At 41.8% G+C, this 21,038-nt stretch overlaps 1 protein-coding gene across 1 annotated transcript in view; it reads right to left on the bottom strand.

Moving 5' to 3' along the window:
- The window catches only part of UBL3 (ubiquitin like 3), a 166,788-nt gene that overhangs the window by 12,289 nt on the left and 133,461 nt on the right, over positions 1-21,038 (bottom strand). Inside the window, exons 2-3 of the mRNA XM_033949006.1 lie at positions 15,624-15,732; positions 4,794-4,880 (exon numbers count right to left, since the gene is read on the bottom strand). Coding sequence (XP_033804897.1) covers positions 4,794-4,880; positions 15,624-15,732 — 196 coding nt within the window. The remainder of the gene's footprint in view (positions 1-4,793; positions 4,881-15,623; positions 15,733-21,038) is intronic.

The following is a 21,038-nucleotide window of genomic DNA, read 5'->3' on the forward strand; positions in this document are numbered from 1 at the left end:
GTCCAAGGAAGGAAACTTTGTTATCCTTAGCATTGACCTACAGAATATGTTTGTAACAGCGCTGCTTGTGTGACATTAGGCTATGTAGTGATCGAAAGAAAAAAACAGACCTTTGCACATTTTTGCACTATATGGTGGGTGTATGAGGCGATTCACATTTCCTGCACAGCTAAGTCCATGTGAAGTTACCTTGTGCTGTATTTGACATCTAGCAAGGTCTCTGTTTGAAAGGAAAGATCTAAACTTAAAAATGAAGTGGCCAGAAGTTATGGTAAAAGCAGATAGTGTAGCTGGTTTTAAGAAAGATTTGGACAAATTCCTGGAGGAAAAGTCCATAATCTGTTATTAAGACATGGGGGAAGTGTCTGCTTGCCCTGGATCGGTAGCATGGAATGTTGCTACTCTTTGGGTTTTGACCAGGTATTAGTGTCCTGGATTGGCTACCATGAGAATGGGCTACTGGGCATGATGGACCATTGGTCTGACCCAGTTAGGCTATTCTTATGTTATGTTCTCATCTGTAGGGGCCTTTGTTTTCACTTCTTATTTTAATGTATTTTTTTTCTGGGAACTTATCAGTGTTTTTTATAATGGGAACAAAAATGGAAGAGAATTAATGTGTGTGGAATGGGGGGTAACTAATTTCTTCAGCTAAATAATTCAATCCACTTCAAACAGACATAGGAGAACTTGTGCACCATTCACACACCCTCCAACCAAAAACGTCAAAAGAAAAAAACTGTTCGACAACCTCCTAGCCATTCGAGCTGCAACACTCGACCCCCAACTCTACAACCAATTGATATCAACCACAGACTGCAAAACCTTCAAAAAGAAATAAAAACCCTTCTATTCAAAAAACACATAAAACCGAACTAACACAATCAGAACTGTCCCAAGCATCACCTGCAACTACTCCATATGTACTTCTAATGTCATGACAATTTAGACATAATTTATGTTATGTTATGTTTGGAATAATGGTTACATATATGAGGTTCAATAAAAGAAAATTTTCACTGCCTGTTTCTATTCTGACCATTTATTCCATTTCATGGTTATTGCAAAAAAAAAAAAAAAAAAAAAAATTTTTTTACATGGGGGGGGGGGGGGTGTGTGTCAAAAAATGATGGGCCCCGGGTGCCACATACCCTAGGTACGCCACTGGTAATATGGGCTGTTCTTTCAACACCCATAACCAACCCTGCTGCTGCATTCTGTACTAACACACACCTTTCTTGTAGCTAAACACGTACACTTTGATATAGTCATCTACCAATGGAATTCCAAACACTTAAGCATTCAGGGCCTGATTCTGCAAATGCGCATCCTACCGCTGTCTCACAGCCAATCGGGATGCATGTTTAAAAAAAAAAAAAAAAGGAGGACACCTACACTGTAGGCATGTTGCATGCCTACGGAGACATGTAGAGATGCCCAAGGCGTGGCGTGGTTCTGCTCCCAAAAGTGGCCTTGGCGTCAGTAAGCATCCCTGCACGTCTCCGTAGGCACGAGGCACTTTAAATGTAGTCCTCTAAAATCTGGCCTACATTTAAGGCATCAGTGAGAAAACTAGAGACAATTCTCCACAGGATGTTGATGCGTGACTGACACATGAGGTGGCCGCTGAAATTGGCGGCCTATAGAGAATCAGGCCATGTCTTCTTGAAATAGTCAAGATAAAGCCTGTGATGCTGTTCAACTCCTTGGAACAAGGCCTCAGTGCAAGGAGTTGAACAGCATCACAGGCTTTATTCTGACTATCTCAAGAAGACACCGAGGGCCCGGATTCTTGAACTGGTTCTTATTTTCTAGGCGCCAGTAGGCGCCCATACCTCTTTTAAAAACACCATCCAAATGGCATTTTTAACTAAGATTTGAGGCACATACCGGCACCTAGAAAATCGGTGCCAGAATCATGCCTATGTAGGCACTTTAGACTGCCAAAATGCCAAAGTAGGTGTAGCCCATGCTCAAAGTGGAGTTAGGCAGCATAAAGCACCTACGTAGGAACAATTCATGTGAAGATAGGCACTGGAAATGTAGGCCCAGAAAACCCTGGCCTACATTTCCGGTGCCTATCTTTCACACTAGTGCAATTCTGAAATCAGTGCCAATGTGTGATTGACACGTGATTGGCGACCACTTTTATGGTAACCACTGATATTGGCACCAATTCGAGAATCCAGGCCTGAATGCTTGGAACACCATTAGTAGATGACTACACCAAAGTGTATTATTTAGCTATTAGCTATGTATGTTAAATTTCTGTTATTTTCCACAATAAAGTGCAGATATTGAAGGTTCATTTAATAAAATACTTCTAGATTTTTTGCATAAAATGTCTTTTTATCAATGTATCATTGCCAAGTATGAAAACACAAAAGTTATCTAGATAAAATGAAAAAAAAAAAAGAAGTTATCTATAATACCAAGAAATTTGCTCCATTAAGCAAAAATAGCAAATTTTAAGAAAATGGAGCTTTATGTAATATCAGTAGTTTTGAGCAACCCCAGGATGGGCTTTAAAACATTTTAAAAAATTATTCTCTGATCAAGCACAATCAAATTCATGGGAAAAACTTCAATTTGCACAGTTTTTCCAGCTTCAGGTTTTTCTGGACAACCCTACTCCTGCAGTCTTGGGGAAGAGGACAGTGCAGTGGCTGTTTGTATACCCTTAATATCAGCCTTGAAGAAGTGGTTATTGAATATATACTGGAAAAGACTTGTTTTTTTCTAGTACACTCTTGCTTTTCTGCTGACCTGTTTTGAATTCTCCATTATTTCTGTGCCTTTTTCTTACTTATCAAGTTTTCAAGTTTTATTAAAAGTTTGATTAATCGCATAAACAAAGTTTCAAGGTGATGAACAATAAAATACAACAAATTTTTGCTTTTTACAAAGACTAACATTTACAGACTTACAAAACAAGGGTTAGAGACTTAGGGCTCCTTTTACCAAGCTGCGCTAGCGGTTTTAGCGTGCACTTACCACGCGCTGCATTGCCGCACGCGCTAGATGCTAACGCCAGCATTGAGCTGGTGTTAGTTCTTGCGCGTAGTAAAAGGAGCCCTCACTGTTAAAATAGGGTAATAAGGGGAAGAACTACAATATAAGAATAGGAAAGAACATAAAAGGGAAAAAAACCCAAAAGGAAAGGGAGCAAAGTGTCTAAAATTCTGCTAATAGAATGAGTTAAGAATTAACAGCTCTATGTTGTCCTGAAAAGGACGTTCAAGTATTAAATGCGTCTCTAAATAAAAAAGTTTTTAATTTAGATTTGAACCGATCCAATGATGGTTCTTCTCTTAGATCCCGTGGATAGATGTATGTAATGTATATATATGATTAAGAGAGGGAATGGATAGAAGGTGAGTTGAAGAGGAACGTAGTAGCTGATTTCACTCAAAAATACCCAGCAATGGTAGTTGTAGTGTGAAAATACTACTAACATTTATTTATTTTTTACTCTCAAGGACCCTGCTCCCCAAATTAGCCCCCTTCACTCATCCCCAACATATGCCAATCAGCCCCCTATGCCTTCCCTCCTTCAATCTCAAATCTATCTCCCCCCTCCATCATGGATATCTACAAATGAAGATCCAGCCTGCCTTGGCATTAGCTGACCAGGACTTAGATGCACTAAAGTCAGCAATTGTCTAATGATTGTCAATAAACCAGATCTGACTTGTTTAGTGACGATCGCATTTGCCGACCCAATGCAAAAAATGGCTCACCAAGTGGTTTTCTGCATGATTGCTCATTCTCCGTTCCGGCCATGCAAATAAGGTCATTAATACTGAAGTGCCATGTAAACTAGCCGAGCAATTGATGCTCTAACATCGCTTTGCGATGCACCCAAAAAAAGTGAACACTTTTAGCGATCCAAAAAAAGCGACCAGTCGCTTACTAATAGCGCATCTGAAAAGCCCTTACTACCTGCTGTTTTGTAGGCAGTAAAGGCTCCTGCGCTAACTCGGTGGTAAGAAGTGCCGTGCACCTTTGTTGCAGAGTGCATTGTGGGTATGCATGCCCACAACATGACCCTTCCTCTGGCCATAGCCACGGTAAGCCTTACCACCTGAACTGCCGTAGTGTAATTTTTTTTTACTACAGCAGCAGTATTGTTTGCCATGTGGCAATACCCTACTGTGCCTTAGTAGAAGGGCCCCTAAGTTTACTCAGCTTGGAATCAATCTGGAATGTTCTTCAAAAAAATGTAAATTTCAAAATATCAATGTTCTAGTCAGAAAAGCAAAGTCTGAGGGGAATGATAGCCATTTTCTAAACTTTTGTGGCATAGGCAATTAACACCACTACCCAGGAACAAAAAAAGAAAATAAAATTTTGTTACACAGTATAATAGAGAAAGGAAAAGAAAAGAGAATTAAAAAATACGATCTTATTTTCTAACAGTCATTGTCTTCAACTAAACATTTTTCTTCAGTCCCATGATGTTCATTTTTGCATTGAGACATCGTATTTTAGGTAAATATAATAGTGATAAAGCCTGCTATCAATTTGTCTGCCAAGAAAATTAGTGCTGCTTTTTAAACAAAACACAAGATATCAGATCAAGGTTTGCTGGGAGTTCTGCTTGTCACTTCAGCTAAGCAAAAAAGGCTAAGCAAGTTCAAAATGGTTCCAGGCCAGTGACCTGGCAGAAAATCACCATTCCCTAGAAAATGCAAAATTATGAAATGAATAGTAACTTGGGACCATCATGCATACTCTGCCTTTAACATTCTGCCTTTTGGAAAACATAGTTCAGTCGTGTGTTCTTTCATTACCTCCTAGTGTCACATTGCCATGTAGAAACCGTCCTTGATAAATAAGTCGTAAAATATTTGGACAGCTGACCTGTTCCTCCTCCCAATCTGAAAACAGAAAGAAAATATGGTCAGGTATGGCTCAGAACAGCATCATATCTTGACTGTTTGACACTGTAGGCAGAAATGGTAAAATTTCCCTCACCAACCTAATGCCTGAAAAATGGCAAGCTACAATTAACACACCAGAGGAATGCAAGTTTATTTTTTCATTTTGTATGTTTGTCATCCCTGCAGCTTCCTAAATAGTATCTGAAGAATGTATAAGTTTACGCCAAGGAGTGGAAATGTCCAAAAAAGACTGGTGGACTCAGATGTATTTCACAAAGATCCTTTATTTCTTCAAACAAGAAACTCAATGACTCAACATGTACATGTTTCGGCCAAGATGGCCTGCCTCAGGAGTCTACAATCATAGACAAACATATCAGTAACAGAAACAGTCAATACAATTAAAATGCACAATAAAACATCATGATAAAAATCATCAACAAACAAATATTTGTAAGACCTTTCTTGGTTCAACATATTATGTTATTTTAATTTTTGTCTTTATTGGTATAATGTATTCTGTGGTGGTTTTATGTGCAGCCACCACTAAGCTATAATATATCTTAATGTTCTGTTGTAATGGCTTTTTGAAATGGGTTGGTTCATTTTAAGCATCAGTTTTACTTTTTCATAATTTTTTGAAGGGTCTTAATTATAATATCAATTGATTAGAGTTTGAAGGTTTGCATATAAGTTTGAAGGTACACATATGAGTTATATTCATTTATTTCTTCTTTTTCTTCCTCTAATGGTGCTTTTAATTTTAATATCAATAGTTGTATAAACATTCTTTATAAATTTTAAGGGCCTTGTTGTAATGCATTTTTGAAATGAATTTGTCTGTTTTATACATGAGCCATATATATCAACTGGTTTTATCATGTTTTTATATTGGTGTCCTTTATTTTATTATTAATTGATTAAAGTTTGAAGGTTTACTTATGGGTTTGGAGGTTCACATACAATGCATACCCATAAAATTCCGTTGTCATGTTTTTGTGTTAGTACTCTTTATTTCATTATCAATTAATTGAAGTTTGTGGTTGTTGTCAATTTATTCCTTTTTATGTGTGATTTGCTCTTCAAAATATGTTAAGTTGTTTTATTTGTGATCTTATTGATGTATGATGGTTTTTAACTATTTGTTTGTTGATTTTTATCATGATGTTTTATTGTGCATTTAATTGTATTGACTGTTTCTGTTACTATTATGTTTGTCTATGATTGTAGACTCCTGAGGCAGGCCATCTTGGCCGAAACATGTACATGTCAAGTCATTGAGTTACTTGCTTGAAGAAATAAAGGATCTTTGTGAAATACATCTGAGTCCACCAGTCTTTTTTTGGACATTTCCACTCCTTGGCATGCACTTTTGTGTTTGTGGATTTGACTCTCCTGTGTTATACTACGAATGTATAAGTTTTCCAGACTACAGTACATAATAGAACATAATTTGAAAACTGTAATAGCTTTTACTGAGCCAACCAAAGCAAGTTGTACATAGGGTGGTATTATATTATTGTATGACATCTGAACAGTACTATCATATCCTAGAGAAATTTTCTTAAGTACAAAATAGGAACCCAATATTCAAAGGATTTATGTTCCTAAATTGGAAGACTAGGTTTTCACCTTCGATAATCTTTTTTCCGTTAGTCCTTGGAGGATGCAGTATGCTAGGTGTTCAATCCCTTCCTGCAATCTGGGAGTTGCAGAATTCCAAACACTTTTCTGAACACATGTTCCTCCCACCTGAGAAAGATAGTTAGAGGCCCTTGTAGTTCAGTCCCAAAGCCAAGAAACATACCTGAACAAATCCATGACAAGAGAGGTACTGGGGAAGCTCCCCAGTAACATAAACAATTTGTGAACTGGTCTGCTCTGCAAAACATGAAAACAAGCAATAAACAGGCACAAAGGCAACACAGAAAACATTGAGGAACAATGTAGAACTAACTTGCTCTGTGCAACAAGCACCCACATGAGACAGCCTTCAGTAATGCATACTCACAGAAGTAGAAAACTTCCCACAGAATCCATTAATGGTTGGAAGATCCTGAAGCATGGAAGGAGAATAAGCGAGGTAGAAAGCAGGTGATTAAGAACAAGTGAGAAGGCAGGCCATACTGAATCCTCCAGGGACTAACAGAGAGAAGATTATCGAAAGTGAAAACCTAATCTTCCATTCCGTTATGTCCCTTCTGGATTTAGTATGCTAGGTGATGTACCAAAGCAATGGCAGCGACAGAAGAACCTGCCTGCAACACCGAGGTCCCAAAAGTGGCATCAGAGTGAGCCGCCACATCCACCCAGAAAAAATTGGGTAAAGGTAGGAAGAGAGGACAAGGAGCCACCCTGCAAATTTCATCTGGAGAAAATGCACAAGATTCCACCCACGAAGCAGCAACACTTGTATTGGAGTGGGTCTGAAAGGAAACCTATGGCAGCTTGCCATGGGTGACATAAGTTGCAGAAATGGCCATATGAATCCATCAAGGTCATAGACGCCGGCTGACTAAGTCGAGGCAGAGCAGTCAGGATAAAGAGGAGATCAGATATTTGAAAATCATTAGACCTCTCCAAAAGCAGAACAACTTGATGTCCAACTTGTGTAAGATCTGCTCCTTTTGCTCCAAGCCTGTGGAATGAAACACAGGCAAACATACCTCCTAGAAAAGCAGAAACTTCCATCAGTAAAAAGGAAGGTACAGTACAGATAAACAACTCCGGCGTCTGTAATACGGAGAAAAGATCTCTCACAAAAGAACTTGAAGCTTTGAAATACACCGTGCCGAGACAAAGGCAACCAGAAAGACAGTCTGAGCATCAGATCCGTCAGATCCAGAAGAGTAGCAGCCTTCAGTGGCTCGAATGGGGCTCCCACAAGGCCCTGTAGAATGATGGTAAGATTCTATGAAGGGAAAGGATGACGCAAGGGAGGTTGCAAACAAAACAGCCCTCTCAGAAACCTGGTCACATCTGGATGAGAAGGAAGCGAACTAGAATCCCTGCATGCCCTGAAACATGAAAAGCCTGCTACTGGAACTTTAAGGGAAGCCACTGATAAATCGTTATCTAAGCCTGCCTGAAGAAAAGCCAGGACCACCGAAATGGGAGCCTGCTCAGGAATTACACCACTGTTGAGAATCCTTCCAGGCTGAGGCAAAAGAAGCCATAGTTTAGGGCAGGGGTGCCCACACTTTTTGGGCTTGTGAGCTACTTTTAAAATGACCAAATCAAAATGATCTACCAACAATAAAATTTTTAAAAAACACAAAGCACACTGTACGCAGAGAAAATGTTAATTATCATTTATATTCCAGGGTTTTTTCAAAGAGGTCAAGGCAGATGACTCTATGCACTGTCACCTCAGTAATAACCATACAAAAATAGACAAATATACCCCCCTCCCTTTTTACTAAACCACAAGAGCAGTTTTTAGCGCAGGGAGCTGCACTGAATACCCAGCGCTGCTCTTGATGCTTATAGACTTCCTGCGCTAAAAACTGCTATTGCCATAGTGCAAAATATGGACAGCAGATATAAATTCTCAAAACGGACACATTTTGATCACTAAATTGAAAATAAAATCATTTTTCCTACCTTTGTTGTTTGGTGATTTCATGAGTCTCTGGTTGCACTTTCTTCTTCTAACTGTGCATCCACTCTTTCTTCCCTTCTTTCAGCCTGTATGCTTCCTCTCCTCCAACTTTTTCTTCTTCTCTCCTTGCCCTTTCTTTCTCTCTGCCTCCCTTTTTTCCACTCTTCATGCCCCCTTTCTTTCTTTCTGTCTCCCTGCCTGCCCCCTTTCTTTCTTCCTGCCCTCCCCCAAGCCACTACCGCAGCCATCGGGGAACAGGCCCCCAAGCCGCCATCGGGGAACAGGTCCCCAAAGCCACTGCTGCCCCAAGCTCTCCCTGCTTCCCTGTGTTGGGCTGACCAACATTCCTCTCCCCAACATCAATTCTGCCGTCGGAGAGGAAGTTCCGGGCCAGCCAGGCAGCGATTGGCTGGCCCGGAACTTCCTCTCCGACAATAGAATTGACGTCGGGGAGAGGAATGCTGGTTGGCCCAGTAGATTGTGAAGGCAGTGTGAGTCTATCACGGAGCCCAGGATTTGCTCTGCGATCGACTCACTTTGCCTTGGCGATCTACCAGTCGATCGCGATTGACCTATTGGGTACCCCTGGTTTAGGGTGTCTTGGACTTCAAGAGTGTCGAGAGGACCTCCTCTGAATAACCACACTTCATCAAGGCTGAGCACTCAAGAGCCATGCTGGAAGACCCTGACCAAGAAGGTTGCAAGGAAAAGGGAGGTTGAGCTTCCTGTCCCGCTGAAGACTGATGATATCTGCAAACCACGGATGATGAGGCCAGTCCGGAGCAACTAGAATCACAAAGCTGGGATACATGGCTATCTGGCGGATGACCCGACCTCCCAGAGGCCACGGAGAGATCACAAAAGGAACTCGTGAGCTGGCCAGGGCTGAACCAAGGCATCCAGCCCTAAGCCTCCGTGCTCTGTTCTTCGACTGAAGAAGCACCTGATCTTTGAGTTCTCTACTGAAACCATTAAGTCCATCTGGGGCCAACCCCAGCACTGTACGATCAGATAGAAATGCTTTCTCTGAGAAGGACCATTCTCCATGGTCCAGAACTTGTCGACTAAAGAAGTCTGTTGACTCTGGCCACGTACGCTGCTAAGAGAGATAGAAGATGTAACTCCAGCTAGCGAAACAGCATGCAAGCCTCCTGGCCCAAGGGAGTACCTCTTGTGCCCCCTTGATGAATTATATACAACATCGCCGTGGCGTTGTCTGAGAATATACTGCTTTTCCTTCCAGAGTGGACTGGAAGTGAGTAATGCCAAGTGAATTGCTTGAAGCTCCACATGATTGATCGACCGACCAACACCACTGACAAGGAATCCACTGCCCCTGAATAGAGTGACACAATATCCATATGGCATAATGCAATCGAGCTCTGCCATAGCTGGATGAGATGGCTCCTGAAAAGGGATCTTTGCCACTGGCACAGCTAGTTCAGAAGAAACTGATATGCCCGCTGGCTGCATCCAATGAGCTGGGTCTGAAGAATAAACTTTCCAGAGGAGCCCAAAAAAAAGTCTTGTAAAAATTCATACCTTGTTCATTGTAGGGCCCTGCTGAGGTGCTCGCGCCATGCCAAAAGAGTCTCCAGACTCAGATTGCAGACGTTTGGCACTAAATTTCAGAACAACCTCTGGTCAAGATATTTTTCCAAAATCATGGATCCAGGCCAGCTCCCAAGCACTGAGAGATCTGAAGGAGGTGAAAGCCAAATTTCCCGGCTTCTCCCCCTGTGTGCTGCGGCAAGCAGTATACGGTCACAAATCCAGCACCAATTAGGCACAATCAATGCACACATTCGACAGGTTAGGGGCTGGGGAGTCCACCCCAGATGGCTTTTAATCAAATTGAAGTGTTTTGAGGCTAAAATAAAACTTTGAAAAAAAGATTGATACAAATCCAAGATGGCCACTGCTTGTGAATTCACCCCAAAATGGCAAAAATAAAGAAAATCCAAAAATAAAAAATAGTGATTTGGGGTTTGTAGTGGTGGAAGACCTGAACCCTACCCTCAAACTCTCAAAAATTAGTTTTAGAGAATTTCACAGACCAACCCTGAAGCTCTTAATGGAGGTGTATTTACAGTCTGTGAAATGCCTGTCAGCTCTGTTACACTGCAGCTGAATAGAGGAAAAGGGATTTTCTGCTTCAGAAATTGCTCCAAATGACCAAACTTGAAGATCTTCAGTCTGCCAGTTGGACAGACTCCGACTGTAACCTCCGCCCTCACAGGAACTGTCTACGTGACCGGGGGTTGGGAAACGCAGCCTGCGCCATAAAACCTGGAGGGAAATGTTACTCAGGATGCATACATCCTGTGCTTAAACCCCTGACAGGGTCAGAGGGCAAGTAAACTTCCAGGGGAATAGACCCTGAATCTGAAAAGGGTAGCACAAGTAGGCTGGCTCCACAGATCCACTGAAACTTCTCTCTGCATTCTTTCCTCCAGGAGAAGATACTGCATGGGGTTTCAAGGCATTTAAGGCACCGAAAAAAAAGAACTTTAAGCAAAAAAATAAGAAAAAGATGCCGAGCATATCCAAAAGACTTCAGCATGAATTGCTTGCAGAAATTGAAACTACAGGGGGCTCTAATTATCTTTTTAAGGTGGGAGGAGCATGCGCTCAGAAAGTGTTTGGATTTCTGCAACTCCCAGATTGCAGGAAGGAACTGAACACCTAGCGTACTGAATCCAGAAGAGACGTAACAGAATTGAGAGCTATTGTGTTCATGAATTAGCCTCTGAAAATTTACTAGGGCTGACTGCATAACTTTATACACAAAATTTCACTAAAGTCTTAAATTTAGTAGCATAAAAACTAAGTAGGTGTCCACAAGGGGAAGATTTAGGGGGGGGGGGGGAGTTAGGAGCTTGACCCTTATTTTCAGCTCTAGCCCACAAACTTTGTATATGGTTCCTTAAAGTTGTGTGCGCAAATCGGTGTGCACAGCCAATTTGCATGTACAACTTAATTAACAAGCCTAACTGGCACTGATAACTGGCAATTAACACCTCATAATTAATACTAATTGACACTTTTTAGAAATTACATGCAAAACTTGGAAAGCTCAATTCTATAAAAAGTATGCGCCAGTTGAAGTGCATGAATTTGAAAAGGGGGCATGACCATGGGTGGATTATGGGCATTCCTAAAAGTTATGAGCATTGTTATAGAATATGGTCGATTCACATACAAAACTTAAGGCTAGATTCACTAAGGCAACGGATCCGTTCCAATCCGATCTGTGAGCAATCTGATCCGATCTGTGGCCGGGGAGCTGATTCACGAAGTACCCTTATGTAAATGAGGGTGACTGGACTCACGCCCCCAACTGACCACATGGATCGCTCTCCAGGGATCCTGACGCATGCGTAGACCATCTGTGGCAGAGCTGGAAACAAAATTTTTTTACTACTTTTACTTCGCGAGTCCTACTTTTTACTTCGCAAGCCTCTGGTTTTAACCACCTTAAAACTACAGGTTAAAACCAGAGGCTTGCACTGCGGGGAAGTGCAGGAGAGTCGGGGCAGAAAGCAGAGAAGCAGGATTGGGGCAGAAAGCAGAGAAGCAGGATCAGGGCAGAGAGCAGAAAGAGATCAAGGCAGAGAGCAGGGCGGCCAGAGCAGGAGAATCGCAGCAGAGAGCAAAGTGGCCAGAGCAGGAGAATCAGGGAAGAGAGCAGGGTTTTTACACAAGTGATTGGTCCCTCAGCAATCGCTTGTTTTTGGATCGGCCAGCCCAGTGAAACGCGTCCTTCCTACTTTGCATGTCGTTTCAACTCATTTGCATGCGCAGATCGGATTGGAGGATGATCGGCCATGAGGTCAGTAAATCAGGTCGGAGGAAAATCGGGTCACAAAGTGGTCAGGACACGATCGGTGCCCTTAGGTTTTAGCTGGCCTAAATGGGTGCACCTAAAAGTTATGTAATGGATAGGTGCTTAGCATGATTCTATAAAAGGTAAGCACACCCTGTAGAATCACATTTAGAGCTGTTCTAGTTAGCGCTAGTGCTGCCCGATTCACCAATTCGAATCGATTCGTAAAAAAAAAAAATAGGACTTGCCGATTCGATCAGGTCTCCTAAAGCAGGAGCGACAGTGTTGCCTCTTGCTGGCCGTCCACTGCTGCTGCTGCTCCTGCTTTAGGGGACCCCTCAGGTCAGTCAGGAAGTGCTGCAGTGCATATGCGCTCTTTGTAGCTTCTCCCGGCCTCCTGGTCTTACCTTTAGCTAATTACGGTAGCCTGCAGAGAGGATGGCCAGTGCTGTAGCAATCCTTGCAGGCTGCTGTCGTCCTCTGCAGCAATCCTGCCCCTGATGTCAGGCTGAATCGAATCAAAAATTTTTTTCCTGAATTGGGCAGCACTAGTCAGCGCCAATGTTTTGGGTGTTGTACATAGAATCAGGTCTTAAGTCCATAATTAGACTCAAATGAATGGCAATCCTAAATCTAAACATAAAACTTAAGCTCCTAAACTAGAATGAATTTTCAGTTGAAGACATATTCTCCTGTGGCTTAAAATTAGCCCTAAGGGCTCGATTGATGAAATGGTGCACAAAATTTGGCACTGAAAGTATTCTATAATGGACATTCTGGGATCAGCACCCTTTATAGAATAATGTACTGCATAGTGCCAGGATCTGAATTCAACTTTGGGTGTGAGGAGTTACACCAACTAAAACCAGGGGTAGTTTCAAGTTTATTAAAATTTTGACTAAATGCAAATCAAGATTTCTAACCGTTTTACAAGTTATATTAAAAGGAGAGAGACATAATGTGACAGATTTCCACTGAACAAACATTTGACTAACGGAAACAGGTAAATCCCAGTGCTCAATCTGGGTATATATCCACATTATTCTATAACACCGCATGCATTTTAAGAGAATGCCTCTAAGCCACCTATGCTTCTCGCATGTCCTTGGCCCCCCCTTTGCAGATCTGCATGGAATCACTCAGGTGCTATTCTATAAATTGGTGTTTTAAGTGTATTTTTGCAAGGATCTGCAGTTTCTGCCCAGTTTTGATGCCTTGCATCTGTTAGAATGCTTTTCCAGCTGAAAATTCAGCACGGAAGTAGCACCTAATGTTCAGATTCTTCAACATGCTTAAAGATTGGCTGAATATAGTATCTTTCCTACTAAGAGGAGCAATAGAATATGAACACCTATTTTAAAAATGCAAAGGCAGATTATTGATATGATATTGTGAATTACAGGCTGGTAGCCTCCATTCCCATTCTTACCAAAATTATGGAAGGCCTGGTAGCAGGTCAATTAGTGGATTATCTGGACAAATTTAATATTTTACATTATTCACAATCGAGCTTTCACATATTTTGTAGCATGGAGACAGTTTTAGGATCCTTGCCATTGCTTCTCAAACTCAGGGCTGTGATCCTGTCCTTGTATCCCACTGCTCCTGAGAAACCTTTCTGAAAGTAGGTGGGTGAAAATGTGCTTAATTCATAATCCTGTATGTTGAGTCCAAGCCACATGGTACACTTAAGCATTTTTCTTGCAATCATTGGGAGTATAGGTACTATGCGACCCAATGTGAAAGAGCTGTACAGAGCCATACAAGTCAACAGCATATAGAAAAAGAGAAATATTGAGATCATCAAGATAACAAGGAAAGATGTAATAGACAAGGGGACGAAAATAAAGAGAAACATGAACAATGGGAAGAGAATACGAGACACAATAAGGGGCAAACAGGGAAGAGCGTGAACAATGAAAAGGAGTGGATGAGACAGCAAGAGATTTAAAAAAAATGGATATAGGAATAGAGCAGCAAAAAGGCAAACAGGGAAGAGCGTGAACAATGAGAAGGAGTGGGTGAGACAGCAAGAGAGATAAAGAAATGGATATAGGAACAGAGCAGCAAACCTAAGATGTGGGTGAGCAGTGTTTTCCTTTTATGATTCAGGCTAAACGTTTATGTGAATGGCAATGGAACATCCATTGCATTAAAAGCAAGCAAAATATGACCTTATATTTATTATAAGGTGTTTATAATGGTTTACAGCTAATATCATGTAAACCGCTCTGAGTTCCCTTGGGAGAACAGTATAGATAATTGAATATATAAATAAATAAAATCAATAGCTAACTTTAATTATGACCCAGAAGATGTGATTAAAGCAAGGCATGATTGTCCTTTATTCTGTTATGATTACGTAAGTCAGAAGATTGTTTGGGTCATGGGGAAAAAGTGCTTTTCTTCACTGGGTTCCAGGAAAAGGGTTTGAAACCTTTACATGTTACATAATCAGATTAATGAGATAAGAACTGGAAATTTGGAAGGAACATTAACAAACAAAAGGTCAGTGAACAAAAATACTGCTTTAGTGATGTATGTTACTTTTGAACACTGAAGGAATTCTCAGTTTTTAGCAGATTGGTATTATCTATTTTTTTTAAAAGTAGATGAAAAAGTAAACAAATTTTGTAGATACTAGTATAGAATTTCAGAAAGCCCTTTTGTTAGAGATATCCTCTTAGCACCTCCTACAGTAGGAGCAAGTCTCCCTTATACATATACAATATCAAATAGATTAATAGAATATATCATCTGTATGTACTCTGTGGAAAAGCACTCCTGAACAACTCATTCTGCTACTTCAATATGCAGACTGTTTTACAGCAGGAATACTGAAAGAGTATAAGAATAGTTTAAGATTGAATATTTGGCTACAAAATTTCCATTCCTCTCTTAACCTGATTCCAGGTCCATTCAGGCTATGACTCATTACTGAAAACACAGTATGAAAGAATAGCATTTCCCTGCACAAAGGCAGGAAACATCTCCTGATCAAATCCAGGGGACATATGAAAATATATTAAAATTATATGAATTTAAGGGGTTTTGTTGAGATACAGGTCTAGGACGAAGGTACAGCAAATAATAATTGGAAAATCTATCACAAAATGTTTGATTTTCACAAATTCATTCTACCTTTTAAATAATTTTTATAAAAACTAGCTGACCAGGAAGGGCAAAATTTATCAATTACTATACTTCTCAATCAGAAGTATCCTAAAGACTGAAGTGAGTAATTGGAGCTATTTTCAGTCATTGTAAATGTAACTTTTAATTTTTCTCTAGTGACGTTCTGAGTTCTACTCACCCATTGGCCAGTTGTCGTATACATGTTTAGCAATGTCTGCTGCTGAATCATTGGGTGAAAACAAGAACTCCTTTGTCTTTCCGCTTACTAAGATGAGACGCAAATTAATCTGTAAAATAAAAATCAATCATAATTTTAATATAATAGCAAATAAGGGCCTTTTCTGTTACTCATGTCTGTTAAGTATCACAAGTATATGCCATTAGTGAAATTAATTTGTTTTATTAAATAATACTTTGAGAACTTAGGTCCTGTAAAATTTTAAAAAATCTCTCAACAATTGGTACTTTCAACTAGTCACAGAAGCTATGGTTTTCACCATCTCCATGAATAGAAGTGTGAGGATCAAAGAAGCTAATATGTTTTTACATTGTTTTCAACATCTGGGTAATTCTAAGATATGCAAGTTTATATACCAACATAGTACATTCAGGGCCAGATGTACTGACAGGTTTTCCCAATTTGTGTTTATGTTAAACAAAACCCCCAAATAATTAGGAGCTCTTTTACTAAAAGCTTAGTGTGTACTTAATGCCATACCTATGGGTTTCTTGGCATTTAGCTTAAGCTAAGCTTTAGTAAAAGGGCCCCTTAGTTCATTTGGCCCTCGTTCATGCTGTAATTGAATCTATATTTCTAAAACATCGCTGCTGCTACTATTATGTATTTCTAAAGTGTTGTATACATACACACAAGAAGGTCCTTGTTCCCGAAGCTTACAGTCTAGTCCAGTGTTCTTCAACCTTTTTACACCCGTGGACCGGCAGAAATAAAATAATTATTTTGTGGATCGGCAAACTACTAGGACTAAAATTTTAAAACCCCGTTTACGCCCCATCTCCGCGAGCTCGGTCCCCGCAAACCATCTGATCCCATCTGCACAAGCCGCAATTATGATTTTATATTCAATATTCATTAAAGTATAAAAAAAACCAATATTCTGAACAATTGTGATTTTATAAATACAAATATACAGAGCACGGACCAACAAAACCCCTGTCTCCCCTCCCCTTCACATATATCCCCACTACTATCAAGAAAACTGAACAAGCCAAGTTCATAGAAATATCATGCTAACAGAATACTGCAGTCCCCAGTTATGTCTCTAGCAGGATATATATTTCAAATCTGATATATTCTAATCACAAAATAGAAATAAAATTATTTGTTTCTACCTTTTGTTGTCTCTGGTTTCTGCTTTCATCTTCTTTTCACTCTCTTCCTTCCAGCGTCTGCCCTCTCTGTCTCTTCAATCCAGCATCTGCCCCTTCCATCTACTGTCTGACCTCTCCCCCTTCCATATGGTATTTGTCTTCTTTCTATGCCCCTCTACCCTTTCCATCCAGCCTATGCCCCTCTCTCCTTTTTACACGATTCACTCCAGCTTCACTGCCCTCTTCATTTTTATCTCTCCTACACCAGATCTAGCATCTTTGTCCCTCTCAATTTCTCTGCTGACCCCCCTTCCCATCTCATTCCTGTCTCTCCCCTTCCCCTCCTCTAATCTCCCTGCAAGCTGTTTCCTTCCTTTTTTCTTCTCCCTTTCCTTCCTCCCCCTGTCCAGCAGTAACTCTCTTCCCTTTCCTTTCCCTCCTCCCCTCCCAGCAGCATCTCTCCTTCTCCCTATCCAGGTCCAGTAGCAGCTGTCCCTTTTTCCCCTTGCCCAGCAGCTTCCCAGACTCCTTTCCCTCCCCCCTCCCAGCAGCATCTCTCCTTCTCCCTCTCCAGGTCCAGTAGCAGCTGTCCCTTTTTTTTTCACCATGCCCAGCAGCTTCCCAGACTCCTTTCCCTCTTCCCCTCCCAGCAGCATCTTTCCTTCTCCCTATCCAGGTCCAGTAGCAGCTGTCCCTTTTCCCCCCTTACCCAGCAGCTTCCCAGACTCCTTTCCCTCCCCCCTCCCAGCAGCATCTCACCTTCTCCCTCTCCAGGTCCAGTAACAACTGTCCCCTTTTTTATTTTCACCATGCCCAGCAGCTTTCTCCCCTCCCAGCAACTCTCCTTGCCAGCGCTGCGATTCAGTAAGGCAGTCTCAGGTCCTTTGTTGGGTCGCACCGCCTCTGAGGAAAGCGGAAGTTGCATCATCAGAGGCGGCCCGACTCAGCAAAAGCTCCAAGGCTTCCTTTTGGAATCGCTGCGTTTGTAAGGAGAGCCGCTGGGAGGCGATAAAGCATAGTGTGAGGCTCCCTATAATGTCTCCGGCCCTGCGCGAATGACAGCTCCTCGATCTTTCCGGTCCTGCGTGGACCGGCAGGAAATTGAAGAAGTTGATCTCGCCGGTCCTGTGTGGACCGGCAGGAATTTTTTGCGGACCGGCACCAGTTTGCGGACTGGCACCGGTCCGCGGACCGGCGGTTGAAGAACTGTGGTCTAGTCAACACAAACATACCATATGTAGCCAGGAGGCCTCAGAAAAATGTTTTGGCTGGAGAAGTCAAACAAATCTTTAGCCCTGCCCTATAAGGTGGCTGATACTAGGAGGGTATTTATCGAGATGTAAAAGTTTGAATCTTTACTGAACTCTGAATTTAATGGGAGTCACCAACTGGCAGTAGCGTCGCATCTCTCCCTCCTCCCCTCATTTGAATCCAACATCTCTCCTTCCCCCCAAGTCTTTATCGCTTCCTCTTTATCTTCTACCCCTCCCACAAATCTGGCAGCACTCTGGTGGAAGCGGCATCTTGTTGCCGGCAAGAGTATCTGCTGGTCAGCTCTCTTTGCTGCAAACTTTCCCCGACATCTACTTCATCCCCCCCCCCTCCACTGCACAACTACTTTACATTTCTTGTAAACATTGCCGGGGGGGAGGAACTGAATTTCAATGCCACCCTGCGGCTGCCTGGCTTCTTCTCTACACTGCTCGTCGCAGCAGAAACAAGAAGTTATCAGAGAGGGCGGGGGTGCAGTGTAGAGAAGATGCAAGCCAGCGTTAAGAATCGGGTCCTCCGCTTAGCAACGTTTGTGTGGTTCGGAGGGGGGGGGGGGAGGAGTAGATATCAGGGAAAGGTTCGCGGCAGGTACGCTAGCCAGCAGCAAGATTCCACTCTCAGGAGAGTGCCGCCTGTGTAGATACACCGTCAGCCCCATTACCACCGGGAATTTTTGGGAAGGCCATGGCCCCACCTCCTTTCCAACGCCTATGGCTCCATATACAGGAATATATTTATAGAGAAGTGGCTATGATTTCAAAGCAGCCAAAAAGTGAGTTTATATGCCATTCAAGAATCCAATTTAATATGTACAACTGATAGTCTTGGCATGTGTTGGTTCTTGTAGTTATATATGCAGTAAGGTACTTACACAATAAAATACTGTTGAACTTAGTGCTTCCCAAACCTTTCCTGGAACCCCATAGCCAGTTGGGTTTTCACTAGAGCATACATGACATACATCTGCATACGTTCGAAATCCTCTATATGCTAAATTTTTATCCCATGCATGTTCACGTTAGATGTGCCTGCTTCTTGATTTTGTGACTTCATCTCTATCTTCCTATACATTTAGTGTTGTTTCCATTTCTTTAAGCAAAGTATGCCTCTTGCTTTCATTATTCAGACTCCCTTAAGTGTGTCCAGGATGGTGCTTGCATGATGGGGCTCTGATCAGCTGACAGAGCTTTGCTTTCCTTCACTACTCTCACCTTTCTGACTGTAGTTAAGTAGAAAGACCTTTCAAAAATATGTACCACAGAATACACGACCACTAGCATCAAAGCCTATAAAAGCTAGTCTACTTTTCAGGATATGCTCAATGAATATTCATCACATATAGTTGGGTGTACTTGATAGAACTAGTTTAATCTGCATTCTTGATGATACTGAGAATCAGAGCCACTGGTGGCCCTTAAGGGCCAGAGTTGGCATCTCTTCTGTTAACCACAAACAGTTTCTCAGCAAAGACGGATCATTTCAGTTGAAAAGGGGAGCTCAAATGTTTGCCAGCACTGCTGCATTAATCTGTCAAATGTCTATTTAGCATGAGAAAGGATACAGACGAGACAATCTAATCAAATACATAATCTGGCCAAAGACAGAACTATGTGGCAAAAAAAAAAAAAAAAATGCAGCAAACCACAGAGGCAAGAAAATGCAAACGCCAGGAAAGCACTCATATGCAAGAATAAAATACAAATTTTATCATGCTATTCTTCCACTGGGCTAGAATTCTGGTCTAAATTCTGGGCTAGAATTGTTTCATGCTGAAAAACACTGGGTACACAGAGTGGCTTGCACATTACAAGACGTTTTGCTCTTCCAAGTCATGTCACCCTCACTATGTGACTTTCTCTCTGTCCTACGATGCTGCAGAGCTGCGCTAAACCTTTTAGCACGTCTTGCTTCCGTTATGCTTGTAAATCATATGACACTTTTCCTGCTGCCTAATATGGCGTTATTTGCATGCACATGCAACCGATCAATGCTCAGTGAGCGATTGACACGTGCGCAGAGCCATAACAGCAGTGACAGGGGACACAGCCTCCTTTCACTGCTTTTAGGGATTAATTATTTTTTTTTTTAAATAGTACAGATGTGTGTGGGTTACACATGCACAATCTGTCCCATAAAAAAAAGAAAAAAGCTTCCCCCCACACACACATCAGACACACCCCCTTCTCAAACTCCCCCCAAATGGCAGGAGGGATGCCTGGAGAGGGGCCAAAGGCCCTGATTGCTTCAGATTCCTAAGGACCTTCCCAAGGGGTGGGGACTTCAGTGTCTGAGCCAATCAGAGCCTTAGGCACCTCCCTCTGTATCCAGGATACTGAGGGAGGAGCCTAAGATCCTTATTGGCTTGACCACCATGGGGTCACTCAGCCTATGCTCAAGCCCACTGAGGACAAAACCTGGGGCAAGCCTTGCTCCCAAGGGAACAGGTCCCTGAGCTCCTGGACAATTAATGCAGGCTGGCCAAGAAGGCTGTCTCTTGGTTACAGATTACTGTCCTCCGAGTCTGTGTTTTTGCAGCCAGAGATATCCCTAATTGTGAGCCTTTGCAGCACTGAAAATCCTCACGATCAGACCCCAAAAAAAAAAAAATTAAATGCAAAATAACAGGAGCAGAACAGATGCTCCTACCATCTGTTTGTAGAGAGTAAAATGGGGGATTTCCAGGACAGCCCAGAGGGAAGGGAGGTGGAGCACAAAAATGTTAATGAGGCTCTCTTCATCAGATCTCATGGGCACAGGGCGACTACCCAGCAACTCCAGAATGATGTGTCTATTGTACTAGAAATGTATTTCTAGTACAATAGACACATCATTCTGGAGTTTGTGGATATTGGTCTTGAGAATTGTCTGTATTGCTCCTTGTTTTATTACAACTTCTTGGCAACCCTTCAAAGAGCTTGGAACTAGGGAAAACAAAAATCTAAGAAATAAAAAAGCTTAAGCAGGTTTACTGTGTACATAGTGCACCTCC

Source organism: Geotrypetes seraphini, chromosome 6 (assembly GCF_902459505.1).
Source record: "Geotrypetes seraphini chromosome 6, aGeoSer1.1, whole genome shotgun sequence".
NCBI lineage: Eukaryota > Metazoa > Chordata > Amphibia > Gymnophiona > Dermophiidae > Geotrypetes > Geotrypetes seraphini.